We start from the raw sequence: 24,202 nt of genomic DNA on the forward strand, positions 1-24,202 counted from the left end.
ATGACACAAAGCTGTGTCATCAACACTCACAAGTATAAAACTGCTTTTTTAAAGTAATCATTTCTTACTTCAAGCATGAAAAAAAATCATGATTTTGACACAATTGTGTCTCATAATTTAAAACAACTGTTTTATTTTCAATTAAACAAGAGAAAATACGTACTCATATAGTAGTACAGTTGGCACAGTACAGTAAACGGACAGTTAATATTTAAACATTTAACATTTCAAACAATTTTGAACAGCAATAATTTCATGCACATTTAGGTAAATTCTTCAAAATTACAATGAAAAACATTTGGGGTGGGGGCCGGGCTGCATATATGCGCACTAATTGACTGAAAGAGCACACACTTGTCGCGATGATGTCATGTTATCCATGGAAAAATGCATTTTTAGACAATATGATTTGCCTGAGCGGCTAGGAGACCCCGAGAGTAACAAGCGGTTGCCTTGTTGCCTTTCCATTAAGAACAATAAATTAGTTTTAAGTATAAGTTTGCTGGTTTCAAGAAATGTAATGCCGAGCGCAAATCATTATGTCAAGATAATGGCACTAGCATTTACTTCATTTAAGAATATTTTTCAACATATTGAACAAAAAGGTCTCTTTTTTTTTTTACCAAGAAAAGTGCACTTGTTATTAGTGAGAATATACTTATTTTAAGGTATTTTTGGGTTCATTGAGGTTAGCTAATTTTACTTGTTTTGGAAAGTCTTGACAAGCCAAATTTTCTTGTTCTATTGGCAGATAATTTTGCTTAGCTCAAATAAAATACCCCTCATTTTTGTATTTTTTTCTCTTGTTTTTGAACACTGACTTTTTGCAGTGCACGTGTAAAGATAAGTTGAACAAGGCTACATAAATTGGTAGGCAGTACGTTCTAGCACAGGGGTGGGCAATTAATTTTTACCGGGGGCCGCATGAGCAACCCGAGCACTGCTGGAGGGCCACATCGACAATATTTCAATAAAATGTTGCTCAATATTATTTTTAATATATATTGTAAGATAAATAATAATATTAATAATAATAATACTACTACTAATAATAATAAATAATAATAATACTTTCATTTAACCTAACTTAACTTTATACCAAAAGCACTGCTTTGGAAATCATTTGTACCCCTTTCAGAGATCACATTTAGTTCCCCTTAAACATCCTCATGTTGCACAATGAAATGTAAGCATAGGATGAAGTGTGCATTCCTGTAACTTTCTCTAGTAACAGCATTCCATGATTAATATCAATAAATTAACATTAATAATAAATGACAGTAAAATAAGCACACGTATGACTGAGGAGTCATAGTGTAACTTTGTGTGGTGTTTGAGTTGTCCGACTTTTTGTGTGGCAATAAACGCACCAGTGGTTTAGTGGTATGCGTGTTGGTGACAGATGACAAGTTGGTTTTGGCCTGGTTTGTAAGGCAGAAAATGACTATTTTTTCGAGATATAAGTGTTTTACTCATGTTTTTGGTGTGGTTATGGCCGAATATAAACAGTTTTGCTCAATAAAGTGATCGATATAATTCCTGGCCTGGAAGCATCTCGATAGACGTTACAATAATTGAACGGTGTTCAATTGACAGTGTTGACGAACACCGTTAGGGCCGCTTGTTGTCACTGTCACTCAAAGTTGCATTGCAAAATTATAATAAATGTGTTTATTTTGTTTAGAATTCAGATGGGATTTGATTTGGTGCGCGGCATATATTTGCTGCGCGCAGCGGACGCTTGAGCAGTGCGCAATTGCGCAGGCGCTCACCTTAGAGGGAACGTTGCTTGGCAGTCCATGTCTTGTTGAAAACACGCCATTCGTCATCAACTTTTCTCTTTTTAGCGTCTCGGGTGTAAACCGTGCATCACTTGTCGCTGTGCACCTTCACTCGCAGGTTACACACGGACATGCGCCCATAAATAACACTTTTCAAAATAAAAGCAGCACAGTTGTATTGCGCGCACGACATAGATGTTTTTTCAACTTTATTTTGTAATTTGTGATTGCCGCTGCGCGCACGAGCATACGTCCACACGGAAGTAATACAAATAACGCTTTTCAAAACAAAAGCAGCACCATTGTATTGCACACTCGACATAGATACTTTTTTAAATGTATTTTGTAATTTATGATTGGCCTCACGCGGGCCGGACAGGGACGCACAAAGGGCCGGATGTGGCCCGCGGGCCGCAGAATGCCCAGGTCTGTTCTAGCAGGTTGTGATGCTAACCTTGTTGTCCGAGCCAGCCTCCCAGTACTGCAGCTCATACTTTATGATGGGGTCCTGCACCGGCCACAGCCATGACAGCAAGATGCGGGTGTCGAGCTCAGCTTCAGCCTCAAAGCTGGATGGCTGTGACGGCACTAAGGACGTGGAGGCAAAATGTCATTGAGTTTTACAAAGATAAGTGCGAAACTGACCGGCGGGGATACTCACCCCCCTGCTGGGTCTTGACTTGAAGGATGTCCGAGGGCGGGCCGTCCCCAACGGAGGTGAACCCCAACACCCTGAGGCTGTAGGTGATATCGGGCGTCAGGCCAGAGATGGTGGTCAGGCTGCTGTCGTCCGTGTTGTGTTTCTGCCAGGCGCTGAGGGGAGCGCCGTGATCGGAGCTGTAGTACACCCGGAAGCCGCGGATATGCCCGTTGGGCTCCTCGGGCGGCTCCCACTGGACCAGCATTGTAGTCGCGCTAAGCATTCGCGCTTGGACGTGCAGGGGCGGCGAGGAGGGCGCCTGTTCGCCCGTCCGCGTCTCCACAGGGTCGCTGGGCGGCCCACGGCCGATGTTGTTGACGGCCATAACACGGAACTCATACTCCGAGTAGGGGCTCAGTCCGCCGATGCTGTAGCGGGTGGTGGCGACGCCTTCTACTTCCTGGAAGCCATTTTCTGAGGCCTTGGCTCGGTACTGGATCATGTAGTAGGACACGGGTTCCGGGTTGCCCGAGTCCCAGGTCAGCGTTACACTGGTGGCTGTCGTCTCGGTCACAATGAGAGACGTGGGGGGCTTTGGCAGCGCTAAAGGAGACGATCGCTATTAGATGAATCAATTATAAGAACATATGTTTCTGCTCCATCTTAAAAACACTATAGTGTTCTGTGGTTACTTTTTGGTTGGCCAACGGTTTAGGTTGTATTGCGCACCCTGACGGCAAGTGTGGGAGTCGGTTCTGAAGTATAGAGTAAAGAGACGTAACTTCGTCACCTCGCCTGGTTATTGACTCCAACCCAGAATATTACACTGCCCATACCTATGCTCCCTCAAAGGCTGTGCTACTGGCTGCAAAGCATTGCACTTTCAAATACAACAATGAGTAGAGAGGAGTGTTATGTGTGTGTATATGTGTAAATAAATGAACACTGAAATTCAAGTATTTATATATATATATATATATATATATATATATATATATATATATATATATATATATATATATATATATATATATATATATATATATTAGGGATGTCCGATAATGGCTTTTTGCCGATATCCGATATGCCGATATTGTCCAACTCTTTAATTACCGATACCGATATCAACCGATACCGATATCAACCGATATATACAGTTGTGGAATTAACACATTATTATGCCTAATTTGGACAACCAGGTATGGTGAAGATAAGGTACTTTTTAAAAAAATGAATCAAATAAAATAAGATAAATAAATTAAAAACATTTTCTTGAATAAAAAAGAAAGTAACACAATATAAAAACAGTTACATAGAAACTAGTAATTAATGAAAATTTGTAAAATTAACTGTTAAAGGTTAGTATTATTAGTGGACCAGCAGCACGCACAATCATGTGTGCTTATGGACTGTATCCCTTGCAGACTGTATTGATATATATTGATATATAATGTAGGAACCAGAATATTAATAACAGAAAGAAACAACCTTTTTGTGTGAATGAGTGTAAATGGGGGAGAGAGGTTTTTTGGGTTGGTGCACTAATTGTAAGTGTATCTTGTGTTTTTTATGTGGATTTAATTAAAAAAAAAAAAAAAAAAAAAACGATACTGATAATAAAAAAACCGATACCGATAATTTCCGATATTACATTTTAACGCATTTATCGGCCACCGATATTATCGGACATCTCTACTATATATATATATATATATATATATATATATATATATATATATATATATATATATATATATATATATATATATATATATATATATATGTATAAAATAAAATACATATATATATAGCTAGAATTCACTGTAAGTCAAGTATTTATTTTATTTATATACATACCTATATATATATATATATATATATATATATATATATATATATATATATATATATATATATATATATATATATATATATATATATATATATATATATATATATATATATATATGTATATATAAAAGAAATACTTGCATTTCAGTGAATTCTAGCTAAAAATATACTCCTCCCCCCTTAACCCCGCCCCCGGCCCCGCCCCTTCCAAACCAGCCCACCTCCAAATCGCCCGAATTTGGAGGTCTCAAGGATGGCAAGTATGATCATACAGTAAGAAGCAATTACACCTCTATTAAACTTAAATACCATAGATCAAATATATTTACCCCAGTAATATCATCAAAACTTACTTGACCGGATGAAGTCCTTGGGCTCAAATACTAGTGTGGCCTCAATAGCCCTGCTGTAGTGTGTAGCATGCTGGGAATTATCTGTGCATGTGATTGAAGAATGCACCGCACATGTGATGGAGGAATGCACAGTGCAGGGTCGAAATTCGACTGAATTTGCATTAAATCAGGTTGTTTTAGCTAATAACCATGCGGCAAGATCTAGCATGTTGCATTCTATGTTTATTCCCGTGGAAAGTTTCCAACTTTGAATAGTCCCGGAATTTTGCAACCCTACCTGCGGTACGCCTGTGCTTACTTTTATGGAGCCTCGTCGACCCGAAAAGTCACCATGCGTCTGAAGCGGAACCACTGACCTTTGACCGTGACCTGAGCCGTGGCTTCGATCAAGCCCAGCGAGGACATGGCCACGCAGGTGTAGTTGCCCGACTCGCGGATGTTGGTCACCTCCAGCACGTTGCGCCCCATCGGCATGTCCTCCTCCTTGGTCAGCTCCGTCAGGCCCATCATCCACTTGACGTAGGGCATCGGCGAGCCCACCGCCACGCACGTCAGGTTGACGCTGCCGCCCGGCATCACTTCCTGGTTCGTGGGCGGGATGGAGAATCTGGGCGGGACTCTCCGCACTAACAGAGCGAGGACGGGACAAGGGCGGGGGAGTAGTTAGGGTTAGATCTGGTGAATCAATAGCGTAAAAGAGGGCAACTGTGCACACAATGAGGATCTGTCACAAGATGATTTTAGGAAAGGGGGGGGTATTGGATTCTTTTCTCCACAAAAGGGACTGGAATAAACTCCAACTGGACCTCTTTTGTCAGCGTGTCAAACGGCGGTGGCAAGAGTTGCATCACTGAGGGAACCTGCAGAGAGGGACTGTTGAATTTCTCCTCCCTCCCTCCCTCCCTCGCTGGCTTTGTGCAGTTGAGATATGCAGATGGGCTGACATTAAAAAAAAAAGGGGTTCCCATGGAGACGAGGAGGCCCGCTGATGTTGCCGAGGGACAAGGCAAACACGGATGCGCCAGGCTCAATACGCCATCCAGAGAAAAGCCACCCCCAGAATAAACAGACAGGCGGCATTTACATGTGACTTATTTTTCCCATCCTGAATAACAAGCGATGCATTTTTTGTTTTTTTTTGGCAAGCGTAACATTGGAGGATCAAACTTTGGAAACCGTAACATAATGAACATCACCACACGAGCTGAATGGAAGGAGCAGGGCTTCTTTGATTAGGAAGGGAAGGAAGCTAAGCCAAACGTTTGGCTGCCCAGTGGGAGGCCATTAATGCTTACCCAATACTGCTTTTTAACCCTTGTGTGATGTTCATATTGTTGTTACTCAGCCAGACCCGTTGCATTTTGTGGCTTTTAATGCCTCACAATTTTATGTTAAAACACTGAACAGATGTTTATTGGGATAAGGTAAACATCTGGCATTAAAAGCCACAAATTTCAACGGGTCCATCAGACCCACAAACGCTGGCTGAGTAACAACAATATGAACGTTGCACGGAAAATGTCCCTGGCAGTTTCTGCATCCCACAGGGATTCTAAATTGTGTGTTTCTGCACCTGCGGTTCCCACACAAGGTTGCAACATTGTTTGTCAACACTGTCTGCTCTCATTTTCTCTCACATTAGACCAGGGGTCACCAACGCGGTGCCCGCGGGCACCAGGTAGCCCGTAAGGACCAGATGAGTAGCCCGCTGGCCTGTTCTAAAAATAGCTCAAATAGCAGCACTTACCAGTGAGCTGCCTTTATTTTTTTAATTGTATTTAATTACTAGCAAGCTGGTCTCGCTTTGCCCGATATTTTTAATTCTAAGAGAGACAAAACTCAAATAGAATTTGAAAATCCAAGAAAATATTTTAAAGACTTGGTCTTCACTTGTTTAAATAAATTCATTATTTTTTTTAACTTTGCTTCTTATAACTTTCAGAAAGACAATTTTAGAGAAAAAATACAACCCTAAAAATTATTTTAGGATTTTTAAACAAATATACCTTTTTACCTTTTAAATTCCTTCCTCTTCTTTCCTGACAATTTAAATCAATGTTCAAGTAAATTTATTTTTTTTATTGTAAAGAATAATAAATACATTTTAATTTAATTCTTCATTTTAGCTTCTGTTTTTTCGACGAAGAATATTTGTGAAATATTTCTTCAAACTTATTATGATTAAAATTCAAAAAAACTATTCTGGCAAATCTACAAAATCCGTAGAATCCAATTTAAATCTTATTTCAAAGTCTTTTGAATTTCTTTTAAAATTTTTGTTCTGGAAAATCTAGAAGAAATAATGATTTGTCTTTGTTAGAAATATAGCTTGGTCCAATTTGTTATATATTCTAACAAAGTGCAGATTGGATTTTAACCTATTTAAAACATGTCATCAAAATTCTAAAATTAATCTTAATCAGGAAAAATTACTAATGATGTTCCATAAATTCTTTTTTTAATTTTTTCAAAAAGATTCGAATTAGCTAGTTTTTCTCTTCTTTTTTTCGGTTGAATTTTGAATTTTAAAGAGTCGAAATTGAAGATAAACTATGTTTCAAAATTTAATTGTCATTTTTTTCGTGTTTTCTCCTCTTTTAAACCGTTCAATTAAGTGTAATCATCATTAATTATTAATAATAATATAGAGTTAAAGGTAAATTGAGCAAATTGGCTATTTCTGGCAATTTATTGAAGTGTGTATCAAACTGGTAGCCCTTCGCATTAATCAGTACCCAAGAAGTAGCTCTTGGTTTCAAAAAGGTTGGTGACCCCTGCATTAGACCCTCTGATGTTCTGTGTACCTACACTCTGTCCTCCTCCTGTCTAGACCTGCTGTGTGTGTGTGTGTGTGGGTTGGGTGTGTGTGTGTGGTACACAGAACATCAATTTCCACACTTCTATTAGACCTGGGTCCAGTGAACCCGGACATCTTATATGTAATAGAAATGTGTAAGGGGGGTGTATGGGGTGTGGTCATTAAATATGTATTCTGATATATGTTCTTCCCAGAAAATTAGCCAAAGTCAGTGAGTCTCAGTTTGAAAAATTAATTGTATCATTTTTCTTTTGAAAAAGAAAATGAAAACGGGTCCCACAGACCCGAACACCACACAAGGGTTAAATGTATTCAAAAGATTATGGCAGCAAGATATCCCTACAGACGCTATCTACTGCAGTATCTGCTTTTCTCTGGGGAAAAAAAATAAAAACTTGACTCTATTTGTTTTTTTTCCACAGCTCTCCATGAAAACACAGTTCACACGCACCTCCCTCCGTATCGAATTCAAACTGACACCTTGATACACCTATGCTTGCCATTCCTTTCGCTGAATAACAGAAACGTTGTTACGTACAAAACAAAACAAAACAACCGAGTCCGGTTCTTTAGTCCGTGTGAAATTAACCCAACTGATGTATCCAAAAAAGCCGCTGCCTGACCAGGGCTCAGAAAATCTGCAGACTCCTCCCACCCCCACACCAAGGACTGTTTTCACTGCTGGACTCTAGGAGGAGGTTCCGCAGCCTCCGTAGCAGAACCTCCAACTTCTTCCCTCAGGCCGTAAGACTCTTGAACGCATCATAATAATCCCCTCAATTCCCCCCCCAAAAATGGATTAACTGGCTGGAATATAAAGACAATATAACATACATCCATAAACGTGGATGCATATGCAAAAGTGCAATATATTTATCTGTACAGTAATCTATTTATTTATATTTGCACCTTATTGATTTTTTTATCCTGCACTACCATGAGCTAACGCAACAAAATTCCGTTCTTATCTGTACTGTAAAGTTCAAATGTGAGTGACAATAAAAGGGAAGTCTACCGTGTTTTTTGGACTATAAGTCACAGTTTTTTTCATAGTTTGGCCGGGGGGTGCGACTTATACTCAGGAGCGACTTATGTGTGAAATTATTAACACATTAGCGTAAAATATCCAATAATATTATTTATCTCATTCACGTAAGAGACTAGACGTATAAGATTTCATGGGATTTAGCGATTAGGAGTGACAGATTGTTTGGTAAACGTGTAGCATGTTCTATATGTTATAGTTATTTGAATGACTCTTACCATAATATGTTACGTTAACATACCAGGCACCTTCTCAGTTGGTTATTTATGCCTCATATAACGTACACTTATTCAGCCTGTTGTTCACTATTCTTTATTTATTTTAAATTGCCTTTCAAATGTCTAATCTTGGTGTTGAGTTTTATCAAATAAATTTCCCCAAAAAATGCGACTTATACTCCAGTGCGACTTATATATGTTTTTTTCCTTCTTTATTATGCATTTTCGGCAGGTGCGACTTATACTCCGGTGCGGCTTATACTCCGAAAAATACGGTAAAACATATAGAACATGCTATACGTTTACCAAACAATCTGTCACTCCTAATCACTAAATCCCATGAAATTGTATACGTCTAGTCTCTTACGTGAATGAGCTAAATAATTAGGGTCCGCACAACCCATTGTCAAAGGAATCCCAAAGGGAGTCCTATTGCAATGCGACGAAAGGACACTATTGAATTTGTAAGGTTTTATTATTATTATACCGACCCCACAAAGAACTCCAATTTGACCCACTTAACATGCTTCAAAACTCACCAAATTTGACACACACATCAGGACCTGCGAAAATTGCCATCTAATAAAAAAAAAAATAAAAAAAAATAAAAATAAAAATTGCGCTCTAGCGCCCCCTAGGAAAAACAAAAACAAACTGCCTGTAACTCCCACTAGGAAGGTTGTAGAGACATGAAACAAAAACCTTTATGTAGGTCTGACTTAGACCTACATTTCATAATTTCACATCCTCGGGCAAAAACCAACAGGAAGTTGGCAATTTCCCCTTCAACACAAAAAATGACTAAAAACACACATTTTTGCCTCTTTGACCTCTAATTTCACCCCCTTAAAATACTTCAAAACTCACCAAACTTTTCACACACATCAGGACTGGTGGAAATTGCGATCTAAAACAAAAACCGAACCCCAAAACTCAAAATTACGCTCTAGCGCAATTTTTGAATAAAACAGACAAAACTGCTCCTCAGAGGAAAACTCAGACAAAACTGCTTGTAACTTCCGGTAGGAACGTCTTAGAGACATGAAACAAAAACCTCTATGTAGGTCTCACCTAGACCTACATTTCATAGATTGACATCCTTGATCAAAAATCGACAGGAAGTTTGCAATCCCTCCTTCAAAACAAAATTTTTGTTAAAACCGGTCACCAAACATCAAACATTATCTCCTCTGTGCGCGTTTGTCGTTTCGGCTTCAAACTACTACAGGAGAGAGATTGAACCCTTCTGATTAAAAGTTGACGACGGCGTTTTGGAAGGTGCTACCGTTTTGATTTTACGAGCCTTCAAAGACCCGCTGATGCTGCTCCGCTGCCTATAATGACAACGTGAAATGGAATTATTTCCTTTTTGTCCTCAAAATTCTACACACAATACCCTATAATGACAATGTGAAATGGAATAAGGACTAGCACCAGCCAAAGATGCGGACCCGATCAACGCTGCTTGCAGCTTTAATATTACTTGATATTTTACGGTAATGTGTTAATAATTTCACACATAAGTCGCTCCTGAGTATAAGTCGCACCCCCGGCCAAACTATGAAAAAAACTGCGACTTATCGTCCGAAAAATACGGTAATCTATTTATTTATATCTGCACCTTATTGATTTTTTTATCCTGCACTACCATGAGCTAACGCAGGGGTCACAAACGTGGTGCCCGCGGGCACCAGGTAGCCCGTAAAGACCAGATGAGTAGCCCGCTGGCCTGTTCTAAAAATAGCTCAAATAGCAGCACTTACCAGTGAGCTGCCTCTATTTTTTAAATTGTATTTATTTACTAGCAAGCTGGTCTCGCTTTGCCCGACATTTTTAATTCTAAGAGAGACAAAACTCAAATAGAATTTGAAAATCCAAGAAAATATTTTAAAGACTTGGTCTTCACTTGTTTAAATAAATTCTTTTTTTTGTTTTACTTTGCTTCTTATAACTTTCAGAAAGACAATTTTAGAGAAAAAAATACAACCTTAAAAATGATTTTAGGATTTTTAAACACATATACCTTTTTACCTTTTAAATTCCTTCCTCTTCTTTCCTGACTATTTAAATCAATGTTCAAGTAAAAAAAAATTTTTATTGTAAAGAATAATAAATACATTTTAATTTAATTCTTCATTTTAGCTTCTGTTTTTTCGACGAAGAATATTTGTGAAATATTTCTTCAAACTTATTATGATTAAAATTCAAAAAAATTATTCTGGCAAATCTAGAAAATCTGTAGAATCAAATTTAAATCTTATTTCAAAGTCTTTTGAATTTCTTTTAAAACTTTTGTTCTAGAAAATCTAGAAGAAATAATGATTTGTCTTTGCTAGAAATATAGCTTGGTCCAATTTGTTATATTTTCTAACAAAGTGCAGATTGGATTTTAACCTATTTAAAACATGTCATCAAAATTCTAGAATTAATCTTAATCAGGAAAAATTACTAATGATGTTCCATAAATTCTTTTTTTTAAGTTTTTCTCTTCTTTTTTTCGGTTGAATTTTGAATTTTAAAGAGTCGAAATTGAAGATAAACTGTTTCAAAATTTAATTGTAATTTTTTTCGTGTTTTTTCCTCTTTTAAACCGTTCAATTAAGTGTAAATATCATTAATTACTAATAATAACACAGAGTTAAAGGTAAATTGAGCAAATTGAGTATTTCTGGCAATTTATTGAAGTGTGTATCAAACTGGTAGCCCTTCGCATTAATCAGTACCCAAGAAGTAGCTCTTGCTTTCAAAAAGGTTGGTGACCCCTGAGCTAACGCAACGACATTTCGTTCTTATCTGTACTGTAAAGTTCAAATTTGAATGACAATAAAAAGGAAGTCTAAGTCTAAAAAACTAGAGTCATGTGGAAAAAAAAACAAAAAACAGGACATTGTGTTTGTGAAAGCCGACACTTCTAACTTCTCAACAACTTGTACACAAAAGGTTGCAAATTGTTCAAAAACATGAATCCCTGCTGTGTTGCCTGGGCTTTCATTTTTTTGGGGGTGGGGACAAATACACCACAGGGGGGATTGTTTATGAAATCACCAAAGTAAGACCCTCGTGGGTCAGCTTGACTTGATTTTTTTTTATGCAGCTCGATACGACGTTCTCTGTAGCTTTCAGGGATTTATCGGAATCGCCGCACATTTTAGGGGACTGGCAAGCATGTGCGGAACATTCTAGCAAGATTGGCATAGAACCAACCGATGCAACCGTTGCAGGCTTGGCAAGTAATTGGTCATTTGTGTAAGGATTCAACAACTTTGAGGATATCGGTGTTACATGTATGCAGTGTTGCTGAAGGAAAGTAGCTATTGGCTGTCCTAAAAGTCACTAGATGATGTCATCGCCTAATTTGCATAATTCACTGCAAGGGACGCTGTAGGAGAGGTACACAAGTCAGTTTAAAAAAATGATATTTATTAATTAAAATGCAAATGACCTTTTTTCTTGCGATCCTTAGCTGTTTTATTAATCAATTTTGTTCCGCCTTGATAAATGTAAGAATGGAGGGTTGTGATATTCACTAACTGTTAGAATAATTATGTATAAATTACCACACAACTATTATGCTTAAAGGCCGTTGCCGTAGTTATAATCAATTGTGCTCAAGTTGTACTTTCTATCCGTGCAAAGGCACACAACTTGTAATCTTCCATTGCGAGTTGTCTCGCAGCAGCAGTTTGTTTCCAGACCCTGCCTGCTGACAGCCAAGGACAGGACTTCGAGTACCTCAACGCAGACAAAAACAGAGACAGGGCGAAATCACGAGTGTCAGCTGTCAGGTTCAAACACTGATGACATCTATTAAACAAGACAAGAAGCAAGGAATTAAACAGAAACAGAATAAAATTTGGTTTAATTGACGAGAAACACGTACACCTGTACCCTTGTACAGTGTCACCACGCTCTGACGAAAGATTGTTCGCCTCCTCTTTTATTTGGATTTTCCCTGAATACATGGCAACAGCTGTTTCTAAGGGAGTGGGGTCGTAAACAGCCATCGCCTTTGTTTGACAAAACAGAGACAGGGCGAAATCCCGAGTGTCAGCTGTCAGGTTCAAACACTGATGACATCTATTAAACAAGACAAGAAGCAAGGAATTAAAAAGAAACAGAATACAATTTGGTTTAATTGAGGAGAAACACGTACACCTGTACCCTTGTACAGTGTCACCACGCTCTGACGAAAGATTGTTCGCCTCCTCTTTTATTTGGACTTTCCCTGATTACATGGCAACAGCTGTTTCTAAGGGAGTAGGGTCGTAAACAGCCATCGCCTTTGTTTGACAAAACAGAGACAGGGCAAAATCACGAGTGTCAGATGTCAGGTTCAAACACTGATAACATCTATTAAACAAGACAAGAAGCAAGGAATTAAACAGAAACAGACTAAAATGGGGCTCAATTGAGGAGAAACGCGTACACCTGTACCCTTGCACAGTGTCACCACGCTCTGACGAAAGATTGTTCGCCTCCTCTTTTATTTGGATTTTCCCTGAATACATGGCAACAGCTGTTTCTAAGGGAGTGGGGTCGTAAACAGCCATCGCCTTTGTTTGACAAAACAGAGACAGGGCGAAATCCCGAGTGTCAGCTGTCAGGTTCAAACACTGATGACATCTATTAAACAAGACAAGAAGCAAGGAATTAAAAAGAAACAGAATACAATTTGGTTTAATTGAGGAGAAACACGTACACCTGTACCCTTGTACAGTGTCACCACGCTCTGACGAAAGATTGTTCGCCTCCTCTTTTATTTGGACTTTCCCTGATTACATGGCAACAGCTGTTTCTAAGGGAGTAGGGTCGTAAACAGCCATCGCCTTTGTTTGACAAAACAGAGACAGGGCAAAATCACGAGTGTCAGATGTCAGGTTCAAACACTGATAACATCTATTAAACAAGACAAGAAGCAAGGAATTAAACAGAAACAGACTAAAATGGGGCTCAATTGAGGAGAAACGCGTACACCTGTACCCTTGCACAGTGTCACCACGCTCTGACGAAAGATTGTTCGTCTCCTCTTTTATTTGGACTTTCCCTGATTACATGGCTACAGCTGTTTCTAAGGGAGGGGGGGTCATAAACAGCCATCGCCTTTGTTTGACAAAACAGAGACAGGGCGAAATCACGAGTTTCAGCACATTTCCATTCTGAATAATCATGTATTGTGTCTACTGGATAGTTCGGTGTTTGACCCTGACACTAACGGACCAAAAATGGTAATGACTGGCTCATTGACATGAACGATGGAATTGGGACGTTGCAGTGATTTATATTTGCTTGACAACACTTAAATAAACATTTAAAACTGCAGTCGAAACCGAAAATGACAAGGTCCCAGTACAAATGCGATGCACCATGCAAGTCCAGACGGCAAATGATTTGCACACGCGCAAAACGCTGCATTTCCCGCCCTGTGAGGTTCTCCACTCGGAGTCTCCAAGACCCAAAAAAAGTCAACAATAACACCGGAAAAAGTCGCTTGGTTTGTGGCTAGTAGCTGTTTACAAAAGTTGGCAACACTGCATGTATGTGAACATGTCTTCCAAAGAATTTTCACCACAACCAGTAGAGGGCGCCATAAATGTCAATTACCTAGGGATGATGTTCGAAACCGATTCCATGGACTCGAATCCCTTTTTAAGAACCGGTTCCCGTTATCGAGGTCACTATAGTAAAGAAAAGGAGTTGGTTCTTTATTCGAATCCCTGGGAACGAATCCCAAATGGTCAATGGTATGCCGATTTGATTGTAGACTCTTACTGACACCTTGTGGCGATATGAAAATACTACGCGTATTCATTAGTTTGGGCACTTCCGGGTTGACGATGTTAGTCCAGTTCATGAGACAATTGAGATGTAGACAAGTTGTGTTAGCTCTTACAAGCCTTGGAAAAGAAAAGTCTGTAAGTAAACTGTTTAACTTGTTTATGTAACTCAATATTAAGGTGGAAAGTGGTTAAATTTGATACTATGATGTTTATTGAAAAACGATTTTTGCGCACTGTTTCAATGGATGTTTTGAGGACTTAAAATGGCTGCCAGTCGTATATTTCCACCATCGAAATAGTTTCAACACTCAGAAGTATTTGTTTGATGATAGTACTGTATATTTGTGTGAAGCTAATATTTACATATTGTGTATTACATTTCAGTATGTTAATTGAATCACTTAGCTTATACATTTGTCATTGTGTGTATTTCAGTTAAAAAAATAAAATAAATAAATAACAGTTCAATGCAAGACAAAGCAAGATCAACAACAATAAAGAGCCTAAATGGATTAATCTGCTTTGGAACTGTATTAGACGTCTTGGATTGAATTGTTTGTTAGCTGTCTGCCTGTGTGTGTAGTTAGTATGTTCCAATAGCAGCAGAAGTGCACTTTTTTGGAGAGCTGTATTATTTTCAGTTTTGTGCCCAAGGGACTGATTTTATTTAACACTATATTATTATTTATACACCTATAGTGATCACAGAGACAGGTTGTTTTTGTGTTACTGTATATATTTGTTTTTCTGAAAAATCCCACTTAATATACTTTGGGTAACAACAGTCAATATTTATTTTTTTTTATTTTTTTAGGGGGGGGGGGTAACAGTCGATATCTATTTATTTATTTAAAATAAAAGTGAGCTTTTGTTAAACCAAATATTGTGTTTTTTTCCATATACAACAACCTATCTGGATTCGATAAGAGAATCGATAAGGAATCGGTTCGATAAGAGGATTCCATAATGGGCTCGAACTCGATAATTTCTTATCAAACATCACCCCATGAAGTATCCACATTTTTTTCACATGACTCTGGTAATTTTTGCCATAAACCACCTGGTAAAATTTAGGCCAACGCAGCATCTTTGGAAGGGCATGAGTGGAAAAAGTCAATATTAAAATAAACAAAGACCGGGGCGGTATAGCTCGGTCGGTAGAGTGGCCATGCCAGCAACTTGAGGGTTCCAGATTCGATACCGGCTTCCGCCATCCTAGTCACTGCCGTTGTGTCCTTGGGCAAGACACTTTACCTACCTGTTCCCAGTGCCACCCACACTGGTTTAAATGTAACTCAGATATTGGGTTTCACTATGTAAAGCGATATATAAATATAAATAAATTAAAAAATATATATATAATATACATAGATAAAAGGTAAAGCTACAGGCTTAGGGTGAAATATAACAACAAGGTATGATTCTGACATGCAAGGACCGGAAAGACTGGCTAAGTCTGAGAAGGAGACAAGGGTGACATTCTCAGGGATGGCATGCATGGAAGCTGGAGGAGAAGACACAGACAGGATTCACAATTACGCTCGCTAAGCCGATAAGGACGAGCGTTCTCATCTACAAAACTGATTCCCAGTGCGACTGATGCAGGCATGACGAGTCGGTCACTGACTTTTCCCAACATGAACTCATGAAAAAAGACCAGAGAGGAGTGGGCCCTAATGTTGGACCATTACACTCCAGAGTGTCTGTTATCCTTCCATGATAGCGCAGCCTTAACAGCGCTAAGAGTAGACGGTCAATGAGGCCCAGCGTATTTTCAACACTTAATGTCGTGAATAATTCATGGGCGTGCGGTTAAGTTGGGAGAGCTGCTGCGCTACAAAATGACTAGAGGGCAGGTAATTGTTATCGATCCCTCCAACACCGCGGCCGCTATCCTGTTGAGCGGCAGGCCGGGGAGAGAGACGGGCGCGGGACTTTATCAAAACCTGCAAAATAAACCCGCCTGCCTCCTTTCCGGATACCCATAAATTTAACAACCTTGACAAAGTGTCCGACGATAGCGGAATGCGTTCAGTCAATCCGCATCGGAGGGAACTGGCACAGTCAGCGGGCTCCCAAGGATTCTTGGCAGCCAGGCCAGCCATGATGGCCGATCAGCCAACTGTCAGCAACAATGCCAGCTCAATCTTGAATATTCTAACGACTGGCAGAGTTTCGCACCAGAAGAGACGACTCCCCAAGTATATTTCCCTTGGTTTCTCTTGCGTGAATGTCAAGATTCTCAACAGGGTAGCAGGCGCTGCCGACGGCCACCTATTATCAATCAATCAATCAATGTTTATTTATATAGCCCTAAATCACAAGTGTCCGCTACACGGCGGACGCTCACGGCTGTAAAATTGACGGAAACCCAATGCCTCTCTGTTAGAATAATTATGTACCGTATTTCCTTGAATTAGCGCCGGGGGCGGAAATTAATTTAAAACCTCTTCTCACTCCGACGCTTACCAAAGGCATGCGGTAAAATTAGGCCTGCGCTTATAAATTTGAGTGTGATGTAAGGATACCATCATGAAAAGCACATTTAATAAAAAAAAAACGTTGTTACGGTCTTACCTTTACTTATAAATGAAGTCCATGCGCCGCTCCTTCTGAACAAAAGCATCGACAACTTGTTTATAGAAGTCTTCCTTATCTTTCTTCAGTTTTAAAAGTCTCGATGGAGATCTTCCTTTAATTATTACCTCCTGCTTCCATTGAAAGTCCAGTTTAGAAAACTGCTGTTGTCACTTCTTCTGCAGCCGAGTAGTCGCAAGAATGATCCATGGGATCACTATAGCGCCCTCTACCACCATGAGACGGGAGTCATTTAATGACTCATATTTGACACACGCAGCTATATTAATACAACATTTTTACTGTTCTTTTTAGCATATTCAATGGCTAGCATCTTAAATCCTACTGAATAGCTCTTTATCTTCTTCCCTTTATGCGATTTTAAATTATTGAAATTAGCCTCCTCCATTTTGGAAAACGATGCCTTGAAAGGTGAAGTGTCACTCGTGACGTGACGAGTTTGACCCGGCGGTAAAACGAGGCACATGCTAATTATTCTGCTAAACGAGTTTGACCCGGCGGTAAAACGAGACATGTGCTAATTATTTTGCTAAACGAGTTTGACCCGGCAGTAATTCTAAGCATGCGCTAATTATTTTGCGTAACTAGTTTGACCCGGCGGTAAAACGAGGCATGCGGATAATATATACCCGGCGGCAATTCAAAGAAATACGGTATATATTATCACACAACTTTATGCTTAAGGGCCGTTGCTATAATTATTGTTAATTGTGCTGAAGTGGTGTTTTTCTTTGTCTGTGCAAAGCTGGCAATCCAAAAGATTGCAAGCCAGTCTCGTATCAGTGTCTGTGTCCAGGAACGGCCTGCTGACTGCCAAGGCCGAACACCGCTGTGACGCAGACAGCGCAGAGACAAGGCGATATCACCAGCGTCAATACATTTGCATTTTTGTATAATTATATATTGTGTCTAACTGGAGTTGTCGGGATTACCCCCTTCCCTCAGCGACAGCTTCAGTGATGTAACCAGGGACCTCCCAAATAAATAGAGGAAGCACGCGGGCTGGAAAGATTGTCCTCTGCATTTGACCCATCCTCTTGTTCACCCCCTGGGAGGTGAGGGGAGCAGTGGGCAGCAGCGGTGCCGCACCCGGGAATCAGTTTTTGGTGATTTAACCCCCAATTCCAACCCCTGATGCTGATTGCCAAGCAGGGAGGTTATGGCTCCCATTTTTATAGTCTTTGGTATGACTCGGCCGGGGTTCGAACTCACAACCTACCGATCTCAGGGCGGACACTCTAACCACTAGGCCCAAGACCTCAACGGTGGAACAGGCGGAGGATGATTGCTAACCCTATGGAGCGTCACAACGGGTGGGATGGCGGATGAAGGCTGCAGCAGAAAAGGGGTCCCCAGTCGTCTTGGACTCCATGCCACTGGACCCTGACCCGGATCTGTCAAGGATCGTCTCCCCACGTTAAACAAAGTCACGCGCAGGCATCGTCCATAAAGGGATACACCCCTACCAGGAGGACCGTCATACTCGCTTTGAGTGACCGCCGATGAGACCTTCATGGACTGACGGGTGTTGTTGACAAGTGACAATAAGGGTGTTGCTAAAGAGGACCAATACAGCACAGATCTAATAATGCCTTCAGCAAAACACACAAGTGCTCCTTGTGTGTTTTGGCAAGGCGGACTGAAACCGGTTTTCAAGGGAGCGACGTTGGACAGCATGCCGGGACTCATGCAAATGAGGAGAAAACAATTGCAAAAGTACAAAAACAGCAATGAGAGACTGACATTTCCATTTGTCTGAGGGGAGGGATTTGGAGGGTCTCTCATCGGGATCTCACCTAAAGTATGCATCAAATTAAAAGAGGCGGTGCTGGGGGAGAGGGCGGGGTTAAAAGTGAAAAGGACCAACCTTCGCGCTGATCTGTGCGCGGATGAAGTGATTTGGATGGAGGTGAGCAATGGAATGAAAGAGTGGAGAGGAAGACAAGACAGTGTTATGGAAACAGGTGACATGGTACACATGCTCACGCTGCGATGCAGACAACGTCAGGAAAGGCTTGATCGACATTGATCGTCAACAATTTTAGCAGTTTTAACTATTAAATGAACCAAAAATATGACTTATTTTATCTTTGTGGAAAATATTGGACACAATGGGTTGTCAAGTTTATGAGATGCGATGCAAGTGTAAGCCACTGTGACAATATTGTTCTATTTTTTTTTTTATTTTTTTTATATATAAATGTCTGTATTGTATGGAGCCCCTAAAGGGACATGGGGGATTTTTTTTTTTAATTATTTCATTTTATTTTTATTTATTTTTAGACATGTATCTCGTGCGCACGAGAAACTTTTTTAAAGTTATATAAAAAAAAAATATATATAATTTTTTTTACATTTATTTATTTTTTTTAGACATTTATCTCGTGCGCACGAGATACATGTCTAAAAATAAATAAAAATAAAATAAAATTATAAAAAAAAACAATTTCCCCCATGTCACTTTAGGGGCTCCGTACATTACAGACATTTATAAAAAAAAATAAAAAATGAACAATAGTGTCACAGTTTCTTCTGCGCACGAGAAAGTTTATTATCTTTTTTTTTTTAGACATGTATCTTGTGCGCACGAGAAACTTTTTGTAAAGTTATATAACATTTTTTTTTAAAAATTATACTTTTTTTTTTTTTAGACATGTATCTCGTGCGCAAGAAGAAACTTTTTATAAAGTTATATATATAAAAAAAATAAAAATTATCCTTTTTTATTTTTATTTTTTTTAGACATGTATCTTGTGCGCAAGACAAACTTTTTATAAAGTTATATAGAAAAATTTTAAAAAATGATATATTTTTTTAGACATTTATCTCGTGCGCACGAGAAACTTTCTCGTGCGCACGAGATACATGTCTAAAAATAAATAAAAATAAAATAAAATTATAAAAAAAAACAATTTCCCCCATGTCACTTTAGGGGCTCCGTACATTACAGACATTTATTAAAAAAAAAAAAAAAAAGAACAATAGTGTCACAGTTTCTTCTGCGCACAAGAAAGTTTATTATCATTTTTTTTTTTTTTTTAGACATGTATCTTGTGCGCACGAGAAACTTTTTGTAAAGTTATATATAAAAAAAATAAAAAATTATACCTTTTTTTTTTTAGACATGTAACTCGTGCGCACAAGAAACTTTTTATAAAGTTATATATATATATATAAAAAAAAATTATACTTTTTTATTTTTATTTTTTTAGACATGTATCTTGTGCGCAAGAGAAACTTTTTATAAAGTTATATAGAAACATTTTAAAAAATGATATATATTTTTTTTTAGACATGTATCTCGTGCGCACGAGAAACTTTCTCGTGCGCACGAGATACATGTCTAAAAATAAATAAAAATAAAATACAATTATAAAAAAAAACAATTTCCCCCATGTCACTTTAGGGGCTCCGTACATTACAGACATTTATAAAAAAAAATAAAAAATGAACAATAGTGTCACAGTTTCTTCTGCGCACGAGAAAGTTTATTATAATTTTTTTTTTTAGACATGTATCTTGTGCGCACGAGAAACTTTTTGTAAAGTTATACAAAAAAAATTAAAAAATTATACTTTTTTTTTTTTTAGACATGTATCTCGTGCGCAAGAAGAAACTTTTTATAAAGTTATACATATAAAAAAAATAAAAATTATACTTTTTTATTGTTATTTTTTTTAAATATGTGTCTTGTGCGCAAGAGAAACTTTTTATAAAGTTATATAGAAATTTTTTTAAAAATGATATATATATTTTTTTAGACATGTATCTCGTGCGCACGAGAAACTTTCTCGTGCGCACGAGATAAAATAAAATAAAATAATAAAAAAAAACAATTTCCCCCATGTCACTTTAGGGGCTCCGTACATTACAGACATTTATAAAAAAAAATAAAAAATGAACAATAGTGTCACAGTTTCTTCTGCGCACGAGAAAGTTTCTTATAAATTTTTTTTTTTTTTAGACATGTATCTTGTGCGTACGAGAAACTTTTTGTAAAGTTATATATAAAAAAAATAAAAAATTATACCTTTTTTTTTTTTCAGACATGTAACTCGCAGAGGTGTGGACTCGAGTCACATGACTTGGACTCGAGTCAGACTCGAGTCATGAATTTGATGACTTTAGACTCGACTTGACAAAATGTAAAGAGACTTGCAACTCGACTTAGACTTTAACATCAATGACTTGTGACTTCACTTGGACTTGAGGCTTTTGACTTGACATGACTTGCTACTTTCCCCAAAACCCAAACCTTAAAAAGTTATTTGGGAGCACTCCGTATCTTTCATTTTATACGTCTGTGTCTATAAGCGTGTGTGCTGCTTGTCAGCGTGTGTGCTGTCAGTACAACAGCCAATCAAATTAAATCTACGTTGTTTTCATCCCACAGCTCTCATCCAATCCAATTGCAGGACAACCACCGAACATGAGTTGTCAAACATTGCGGCAGTGAGAAACAATTATGCCAAAGTTGGTTTCGTTCGGGTATAAAAACTACGACTTGGTCAACAAAAAACGAATTGCCGTATGCAAATCACGCAGTTCGAATATTACAGACGGAGACGCAACAACTTCCAACTTCGTTCGACATTTGAAGTTGCACAAAGAAGGGTAAGTTTTGAATGTAAGATAACGTTTATTGGCTATGTAACATGACTTTTATTTGCTGTGTCGTTAAATCAGTGAGGCTGTAAACTCACTGCTAACGTTATAACCATAGACATCTTATAAGGGTACGCAGCATTGAGCGCTACTGCCTACTGGCGCAGACGAGACGCGGAGCCGCCATCTTGGAGTGGTGATCCGCTCCACTCAGTGCAATTCATTTGGCAGGAGCAATGAACTGTCAACGCATTTAATTCATCTTACCTCACTGAATACCACTCATTTTCACGCGTTTTTTTGTCATACGTGTAGCTATGATAACGGACACATGTTTTGGCGTTTTTATTATTCATAGTTTGCTTAACAGTAATATAATATTCTTATACGCTATAAATGACCAGACGTCCGAGATCAAAACTGGGAATATAATCCCAGAGAAGGGGGAAAAAACGGTCAGCTATTTTTAAGTTGAAGAAACAATATGATTAGATTATATATACATGCGTATATCCTACATAAACAATGTATGAATACATTAAATATCTATATATTTTAGGGACCTATAGACTGTAACTCTGTTGCTGCAGCAGCAGAGAGTTTATTCTGTCTTGACACTTTGTATTGATATTTTGTATTACATTCTTCCCTTAAATGATAATGTTTACAGTGATTGTTTTATATGTATTTTTTATGTATGTCGCTTTGGATAAAAGCGTCTGCCAAATACTTAAACATATATAAACACCTGAAAGTCTTTATATCAGCTAAAACCACCAATCTGTTTCACTGGATTCAGAATAAAACCAAATGCTGTCTTACCCAACAATGTTAGTATTTGAATATTGTTACTTGAAGACTTATTCCTGGTTACAATTATACTGTTAAGAAAGTATTGTCTTATACTTTGCCTAAAATGAGAATGCATCATAATCAGTGGCGGCTGGTGAATTTTGTTTTAGGTGGGGCTGAAAGTTTGTAAACCAAACCCCTGTAGGGGCGTCATCCTCCCCCAGGAGATTTCTTTGTGATTCTCACATACAAATATTGAAGATCTTTGCTCCTTCTCAACTTTGTGGTAATGTTATTTTCATAAAATACAACCAATAGTATGTTAATGTTTGTTTTTGCAAATGTGTTTATTCTGTAAAGGAATGAGTTAAATGTTTAAAATTGTTTAAACTATTAAAATGACTGGTTAATAGTGCTATTATGAATTGCAATGTCAGCACTATTTTTTTTCCTGCAATTTCAAATGCACTTGTTTTAATAAATAAATACAGCGGTTTAAAAGCATACACAATCTGTGTAAAAATATTAGTCTGTGGTTAAAAGGACTTGAAAGGACTCGAAACTCAAAATGCAGGACTTGGGACTTGACTTGAGACTTTCTAGTCTTGACTTTGGACTTGACTCGGGACTTGCCTGTCTTGACTCGGGACTTGACTCGAGACTTGAGGGCAAAGACTTGAGACTTACTTGTGACTTGCAAAGCAATGACTTGGTCCCACCTCTGGTAACTCGTGCGCACAAGAAACTTTTTATAAAGTTCTATATATATAAAAAAAAAAATTATACTTTTTTATTTTTATTTTTTTTAGACATGTATCTTGTGCGCAAGAGAAACTTTTTATAAAGTTATATAGAAAATTTTTAAAAAATGATATATATATTTTTTTAGACATGTATCTCGTGCGCACGAGAAACTTTCTCGTGCGCACGAGATACATGTCTAAAAATAAATAAAAATAAAATAAAATAATTAAAAAAAACAATTTCCCCCATGTCACTTTAGGGGCTCCGTACATTACAGACATTTATTTAAAAAAAAAAAAAAAAAGAACAATAGTGTCACAGTTTCTTCTGCGCACGAGAAAGTTTATTATAATTTTTTTTTTTTTTAGACATGTATCTTGTGCGCACGAGAAACTTTTTGTAAAGTTATATATAAAAAAAATAAAAAATTATACCTTTTTTTTTTTTTAGACATGTATCTCGTGCGCACAAGAAACTTTTTATAAAGTTATATATATATAAAAATAAAAATAAATTATACTTTTTTATTTTTATTTTTTTTAGACATGTATCTTGTGCGCAAGAGAAACTTTTTATAAAGTTATATAGAAAAATTAAAACAAATTATATATATATTTTTTTTAGACATGTATCTCGTGCGCACGAGAAACTTTCTCGTGCGCACGAGATAAATGTCTAAAAATAAATAAAAATCAAATAAAATTATAAAAAAAAACAATTTCCCCCATGTCACTTTAGGTGCTCCGTACATTACAGACATTTATAAAAAAAAATAAAAAATGAACAATAGTGTCACAGTTTCTTCTGCGCACGAGAAAGTTTATTATAATTTTTTTTTTTTAGACATGTATCTTGTGCGCACGAGAAACTTTTTGTAAAGTTATATATAAAAAAAATAAAAAATTATACCTTTTTTTTTTTTTAGACATGTATCTCGTGCGCAAGAAGAAACTTTTTATAAAGTTATATATAGAAAAAAA

The 24,202-nt window shown here is 37.7% G+C and overlaps 1 protein-coding gene across 14 annotated transcripts in view; it reads right to left on the reverse strand.

Annotated features, from left to right (window-relative positions):
• LOC133631554 (receptor-type tyrosine-protein phosphatase F) overlaps positions 1 to 24,202 on the reverse strand; it is a 595,429-nt gene that overhangs the window by 153,999 nt on the left and 417,228 nt on the right. For all 14 annotated transcript variants that reach the window (XM_062023872.1, XM_062023869.1, XM_062023867.1 and 11 more), the window contains 3 exons: positions 4,982 to 5,251; positions 2,443 to 3,024; positions 2,236 to 2,369 (listed from right to left, as the gene is read on the reverse strand). In XM_062023872.1, the coding sequence (XP_061879856.1) occupies positions 2,236 to 2,369; positions 2,443 to 3,024; positions 4,982 to 5,251 (986 nt within the window). The remainder of the gene's footprint in view (positions 1 to 2,235; positions 2,370 to 2,442; positions 3,025 to 4,981; positions 5,252 to 24,202) is intronic.

The sequence above is a fragment of the Entelurus aequoreus genome, linkage group LG16 (assembly GCF_033978785.1).
Source record: "Entelurus aequoreus isolate RoL-2023_Sb linkage group LG16, RoL_Eaeq_v1.1, whole genome shotgun sequence".
NCBI classification, from domain to species: Eukaryota; Metazoa; Chordata; class Actinopteri; order Syngnathiformes; family Syngnathidae; genus Entelurus; species Entelurus aequoreus.